Raw genomic sequence first — 7,465 nt, 5'->3', positions numbered from 1 at the left:
AAAGGCAGCACACGAAGGGGACTTATCACTGATAATTTGATGAATTTACCCTAAAGTATTAATGTCATTGGAATAACCCAAACTCTTGCACAGGACTGTATGTTATTAAATCAAAGTAGGTAAATGACGTGTTTATTGTCTCACAGCACAGCAATCTACATACAAAGATGATACTGTACACATCAAGAAACTCGAATTTCCAAAAACAAACAAAATAATTCTGCTGATATAGAATGTATTATCAAACAGTTATGCTTTAAAACAAGTGTTCGGAGTTGAAAATGCCAACCGGTTTACTTTTCGTGATGAGATGCTCGAAAATAAAACTGTTCGTCTCATCGTAGAATGTCCTCCCCAAGGATATAAAAAAAAATGGAAAGGTAGTCTTCCCAAGGCAAATGATCATTTGAAAAGTTGCCACAAAAATATCTACGAGTTACATAGAAAGATAAATCTTGATCAGGGTCCAACATTGAATTCTTAAATTACTGGACAAACGGGGAGACCAAAAACAAGTTGAACAATATAAAATAAATTCACAGCTGAAAGTGTGACCACAATTAATCCACCTCTCAAACTACTCAGACAATGAGTCCACATCAATGGTCATTGGTCAGACATCACAGTAGCAATCTGTAAAGTGCTGATAACATTAATTTGTAACAAAGGTTTGTTTTCCTCACTCTTCCAATCGTTGCAATTCCTCAATCCATGGCGAGAGTTGATTCACACAGAATACCCACAGCGATTAACAAACGACCTCAACACAAAAGAAGTCACAGTGTCACAGAGAGTTGGTATCTGTCAATTGAGAATTTGGTGTAGTGCATTTCTGGGATGCCTTACAGCTCAAGTCCTTTCACTTTCTGTTTTGGACCATTCCTTGTCAATCCTGCATACTTTCAGAGACAAAGAAAAAACAGAAACAAGGACTTTTGTGACTTGGAACAAACAAATAAGAGCAATGAAATAATCAATATAACAAGCAATGAGAAAAAGAGATAAACAGAGAGACAGAGAGAGAGATTGAGAGAGAGATAGAGATAGAGAGAGACAGAAAGAGAGTGAGTGAGGGTGAGAGGGGGGGGGGGAGAGAGAGAGGGAGAGAGAGAGAGAGAGACAGAGAGAGAGAGAGAGAGAGAGAGAGAGAGAGAGAGAGAGAGAGAGAGAGAGAGAGAGAGAGAGAGAGAATGAAAGAGAGAGAAAGAGGATGAAAGAGAGGGTGAGAGAGAGGGTGAGAGAGAGAGAGAGGAGAGAGTGAGAGTTAGAGAGAGTGAAAGAGGGTGGGAGGGTAAGAGAGAGGGTGAGAGAGAGAGCGGGAGTGAGAGCGGGAGTGAAAGTGAGAGCGAGAGCGACTGAAAGACTGAGAGTGAGAGAGAGTGAGAGAGTGAAAGAGAATGACAGTGAGTGTGAGTGTGAGTGTGAGTGTGAGTGTGAGTGTGAGTGTGAGTGTGAGTGTGAGTGTGAGTGTGAGTGTGAGTGTGAGTGTGAGTGTGAGTGTGAGTGTGAGTGTGAGTGTGAGTGTGAGTGTGAGTGTGAGTGTGAGTGTGAGTGTGAGAGAGAGAGAGAGAGAGAGAGAGAGAGAGAGAGAGAGAGAGAGAGAGAGAGAGAGAGAGAGAGAGAGAGAGAGAGAGAGAGAGAGAGAGAGAGAGAGAGAGAGAGAGAGAGAGAGAGAGAGAGAGAGAGAGAGAGAGAGAGAGAGAGAGAGAGAGAGAGAGAGAGAGAGAGAGAGAGAGAGAGAGAGAGAGAGAGAGAGAGAGAGAGACAGAGAGACAGACATGCATGCACACACACACCAAAGAGATGTTTTGTAGAATTCCTGTTTACCTCACATCAGGTTCATTGTGGTTATTTGAATCCTCCTGCACCCCTCCAAATAACTGCTCCACTTTGTATATATTCTGGTCCGTGCTCGGATTGGGGAGGCAGGCCGTAGTGCCGCATGGTTGGCTTGTTGAGGCAGCGCTAGTCTCAGATACAATGTTGGAGGCCAGAGTTGTGACTGTTGTATTCAGACCCGACTGTAAATGGCTCTCCAAGTTCACTCCCTGGCTTTGTGCAACTGCAAATGAGAAGAAATGTGTGGAGTAAATAAACAGAAGAAGCCAGAAGTAAAACCATGAAAGATGCAATGTTTCACTTTCCCTGTAAGTTGCAAGCAATAAAATTATTATTTATTAGGGTACCAATAGCAGTCTCGGCTGGGGTACCCTATTGTTTTTGTTGTTTATTTGTTACAAACAAATACAATCCGTCGCTTTGCTGTCAGGGGTATTAGGTGTGTGGGAGAGAGGAGGGAGGGAGGGAGGGAGAGAAAGGAAGAGAGGAGAGTCGGAGGGGAGAGAGATGCATAGAGCTGCTGAGGCAGTTTTTCTTTCGCTAGAGGGTGAAATCCTGGACGGGTCACCACTCTGACATAGGATCCTCGAATGGTTCATACTACCCAGTAAGCCGGTACTCATTTTGCTCACCTCGAAGAACGTCAGGCTGAGTCAACCCACCTAATTATTTAACGTCAAGACAGGGGCTCATACTCAGGACCTCAACCGATAAGCCAACATCAGGCTTGGTGGACATAACAAGGTCGCAAAGAACAAAGTTCTGTCAAAAACAGCGCTGAACGATCCATTTTGGCAACATTCAAAAGTAGAGAACTTGACGTAAATGTGTGGTGTTTGTTACAAACCTACAGGAAACAGGATAATCTAATGAAGCACTCCCTCAGGAATGAAACCTATATCGTTGGAGCATAAGTCGAGTGCTCAGTACTCCACCACTGAACGTTTATTTATGACTCTTCAAAAGTTCAAAGAATTACATACACTTTAAAGCTGGACCCATTTCCTTCCCTATCTATATATACACCATATGTTATAAACACTTAATATCAACATGTGAAGTTTATCCTGTTGTTAAAAAATTGTTCCTAAAATGTTTTCTTGAAAACAAACAAACATAAAATTAATTTTATGACTCCTCTTCCACTTATTATATAACTTGAACTTATTTTGCGAGTTTGAATAAAACTTCATTGACATTTGAAAGGATTAATAAATTGTTTGAGAATGCATCGTGATGCATCCCTGTTAAAAAAAAAGCTTCTCTCACATCGTTTGTGGTCTTGCACTTTCTACTCTTTCTGAGCCTCGTCCCCTCTCCCCCACCACCCCACCAGGTTTCTGCAGGACTCACCCCGTCTGGTGAAACTACCTAAACCCAGAACCACTGCTCACCTCCGCTGACGTCATCTCCAGAACGCGACTCGCTCAGAGTCGGTTGATTAGACGTCGCGCGCCGTATAAAGTACGTACAAATGCATTGTGCACATTTGTTTGCTATCTCACTGATCGTCTTAATTCCTGTGATTGTTTCGCGGAAGTTTCCTCATACACAGAGACAAGAAATTATGCTTCTGAGCCGTGTATGCACAACAATCACGAGGCAATTATTTATCCTTTTACTACCTTGTCGTAGTCATGTACAAATCCAATACATGTATGCACAATAAAGGGCTATACAATGTCCACAAAATATTAAATGTGACTGTTGAACCTTTCCATTAAAAAATAAACTTCCAGGGACATATACAAGTAAAATACTAAAGATTAATATTGCATCATTTCAAGGCGCAAGGAGATAATTTCAAAATCAAACAATGTGAAAAACCTGCACCCACATTTTGCAGCTTTAATTATTGAATTGTTCGTTGAAACCAGCCTGCTGGGATAGGTATGATTCCACATCCATGCAAGCCAGGTATGGCTGCACTCGACATACATGGGTTTATTCTAAAGTGAAGGTGCTGCTTCCATTGGATTGTTATTCATTAACATTTAGCCAAAATGCTGTAATAAATGAAAAGGGAAAAATATGTTGGCACAACTATGAAAGACAAATTTATCTGTCCTATTACACGGCCTCATAGCCTCGGGACTCTTACGCATTGACTTATGCATTGTGTGCATGCTAATACAAGTTACTTGTCAACTCTAGAGTCTAGACTAGTCCGATAAATCTGTTGTCCGTCCGACTAGTCCGATAAATCTGATGTGCTGTAGCTTTCTTATATTATTCTCTTTTCTTCATTGTTTTCTACTGGCGCTACATGACGACAGTAGGAATAAAATAAATAAAAATGCAACAGAACGTCAGATTTATTGGACTACTCGAGACAATTGTGTCGCAAGGTGTGTTCTGCACACAAGTTTTCTTCGTTGCTTCATTTTATGCGCGGAGAGATACGGCCGATGACATGGGCTAGCCTTGCTTGCGATTCATTTGCCACGGAGCAACATGCCCGCTGCGCTGCACTGGTCACGCCACCTCACTAAAACATTTCTGATATCGAGCAGTATGCAAGTCGAATTTACATTATTGAATTACGAATAGGATTTAGTCGAACCAGTTGTTATTGCCAAGTCTTCCTTCGATGTCCTCCCGATCATCATGAACTCATGGAATTTCACCCCCAGTTTCCTCTGCTCGTCCTGCTTCGGGCTCGAACTGGTAAGGCCGTATTCCATCTCCAGCTGCCTGAACTTCACCTCCCACGACTACATTATCCGACAATTCTCCATCTGATTCAGACCAAAATCCTTTATTTCTCTCACACTCAATGTCGCTACCAGACAAATCAAAGTCCATGTCATCCATTATTCAAAACCAAATGTTTGAATTTTTCAAAGCAGAAATGAACGAAGCGTTTGAGTCGACCAATCAAATGTGGAAACACACAGAAAGCCAATACAATCACGTAGACTACCAACCCCAGTAATTTGTGTGCAGCCTTTGTTGTTCTGGAGATGACGTCATGTGGGTTACACGTCGTTCAGTCGATTTCGGCAGAATTTTTAGGGGCGTTCCCGAAGAGGTTTGTTTTTTTTAATTATATATTTTACAGAACGAGTATTGTGAAAAAACATTGTCAGATCAGAAATCACGATGAAAAACTCCTACAGGACATATATAAGTAGTAGATTAATGGGGTTTCTAGTACAGTCATTCAAATGAATAGGGGAAAAGGGGGAACTCTCTGATTTAAGGTTTAAAAGCCCGAAACAGGAGTCTGATTTTCTCCCCATTTACCCCTTTCCCATGCAAATGAATGGGGAGGGGGACTCTCTTATTTAACCCCTAAACCCCTAAATAGGAGACTGGGATAATACAAATGAATTGAAAAAACTCTCTGTCTCAAGGCTCAAAAGCTCGAACCAGGAGTTTAATCTCTGCCCCCTTCCCCTCCTCAACCCTCCAACCCCCCAATGTTAAATTGGGACGAACTTAAGGGACTGACTTAAATTGGGATTATAATTAAGATCTCTATCCCATTGAGACTGATTAAAACAACATTTCTTTTATATTATCATTCCATTCAGAGTGAGCCAATGAATATTTGTCCATGTTCTACTTCAGGCAATAAATTAATTTTCCTATTACATTCATCACCATCGAGTATGTTCACAAATATTATTTTGGAATTTAGTTCTTGGTTTATGTGTCTTTGTTGAGCAGAGATAAAATGATAAACTTCTCTTAATGCTCTTGTTTGACTACCTCCTGAGCCTCAGATTATTTTTGCACAAACCACGCCCACTTTTATAAACCACACCCCTTTTCTAAGCTCCGCCCACTTCCCCTAAGCCTCGCCCACTTTTACTAAGCCCCACCTTCTTTTGTGAGGACCACCTACTCTTACATAATTTCCAGTTTATCTCTTTTCCAAAGAATTTTCTCCATCTTACAAAGGAAACCACACCCACCAGTCTTTCTAAATAAAGGCTTGAAACCAAGACTGAAATTTAAACATATTTTTACTTTGACTGAGAATGGACTGCTGTGCTGAGCTTGAGTGAGATGACTTTGGAGTTCCTTGGAGTTCTACTACTTGTATGGAACTAAACCTTCAAGTTGATGAAATGGATTCAAACCTCTTATCTATTAAGGTAAGATTTTATTTTCCTATTTACAGAGTTTGATTTAAGCATACAATAATTAAATCACTTAATTAATACATTAATATTTTCTCTCACAGGAAATTGTATCACAAATACAAAATGAAAATACTGCTTTTGCCACAACTTGGGGCGAAATTGTGCGTTTGGTTGAAGACCTTGTGAGTGACCAAGACCCACAGAATGAGCTCATCCTTGATGACCCAACCAAAGAGATATACCTTGGACACCAGCAAAATCCTGAAAAAGAGTTTTACAGCAATAGTACTCATTGTGAGTTATCAAGACAATACCCACCGAATAAGTTATACCTTGATGAACCAGAATATAAGTTTTACCTCAGAGACTCACAAATTTTGAAAAAAATCAGTAAATGAGGTCTGCCTTGATGGTTTAAATAATTACCTTGGAGACTCGGGAAAAGGGTTCTGCCAAGATGGTTCTAAATATGGAACCTACCTTGGAGACTCACAAATTTTGAAAAATCAGGAAATGAGTTATCGCTTGGAGACTTTGTAAGTTGGTTTTATTTTGGAGACTTGAAATGTGGGTTCTGGCTTGATAACTCACAATGTGATACATATTGTTACGGCGCCGGGGGGTCGGCCGCCAACCGACCGCTCTGAACGGAGCCGCAAGTCGAGTCGGCCCGACCGATGGCCGGAATATAGATCACCGCCCGGATAAGTCCGAGTCGACGGGTCCTTGTACAAGAACCGAAATACGCCAATGGGCAGATCACGTGGGGTAGGGTCGATTGCCACTCTTCAATGTACCTAAATACCCACGTGATCCAACTACTGGGGTATTCCACCCTCGACGGAACTCGTACGGAACAAACCGCCGAGGCGAGCCTGTCCCGTGCGCGATTCCGAGCGGCTTAATCGCCGAGAACCGTCGGTCCAAATGTCCCACTTTTACGGCAAACCAACAGCTTTCTAACTCCCCAACACACAAAATGCTCAGTCAATGAAAGAATCGACGCGACGAGCTGAAAACATTTAACAATTGGGGTATTTATTAATAATAATGGGGAACTAGGGAAGCACATAAGAGCAGAACTATTCCAACGATACGAAATGCGATGCAAACATTTACAGCACACAAAGCACTTAACAATTTCCTACTTATTAGACGGGCCCACGGACACACGTATGCACACACACACCCAAGGAATTGTGGCTGAGGCCTTTAATAACGAGCTCCAGCTCAGAGGACAGGTGAGCTGAAACCCAGAGCCTATCTCGAACCTCTCCACCTCATGTGGTCTTCAAGTTGTTCGGACCCAGGCTCCAGCGAGAGTGAGCTGGATCCAATCGCCATGAGCCGCAATCCTTCCCGAGCTCCCGCGAATCCTCCCGCGCTTCTCAACACGTGCTGGTGAGACGAGGCGCCGATCCTTCTCGTCGTTGCGTCGCTTCCCCGAGGAACCACCTCCAAGATGAGGCCGATGAGTCGCACCAAGCCGGGAACCAAACGGAGAACAAAGAGCTCCACGAACCAAGAAGAAGAAG

General features: G+C 42.3%; 1 protein-coding gene across 4 annotated transcripts in view; it reads right to left on the bottom strand.

Annotated features, from left to right (window-relative positions):
* Nucleotides 1-116: 116 nt before the first annotated feature.
* The window catches only part of LOC147017774 (uncharacterized), a 236,648-nt gene continuing 229,299 nt past the window's right edge, over nucleotides 117-7,465 (bottom strand). For 3 of the 4 annotated variants that reach the window (XM_085847677.1, XM_085847680.1, XM_085847679.1), the window contains 2 exons: nucleotides 1,828-2,062; nucleotides 117-892 (listed from right to left, as the gene is read on the bottom strand). In XM_085847677.1, the coding sequence (XP_085703803.1) occupies nucleotides 850-892; nucleotides 1,828-2,062 (278 nt within the window). In that variant the 3' untranslated portion in view covers nucleotides 117-849. Of the gene's footprint in view, nucleotides 900-1,827; nucleotides 2,063-7,465 lie in introns of all 4 variants that reach the window. The other variant, XM_085847678.1, reaches the window with a different exon arrangement.

This window comes from Eptatretus burgeri, chromosome 11 (genome assembly GCF_056783735.1).
Source record: "Eptatretus burgeri isolate ZD-2024b chromosome 11, Ebu_testis_v1, whole genome shotgun sequence".
In the NCBI taxonomy this organism is placed as follows: Eukaryota; Metazoa; Chordata; class Myxini; order Myxiniformes; family Myxinidae; genus Eptatretus; species Eptatretus burgeri.
The sequence above is the reverse complement of the archived record's forward strand: the minus strand, read 5'-3'. Positions and strand labels throughout refer to the sequence as shown.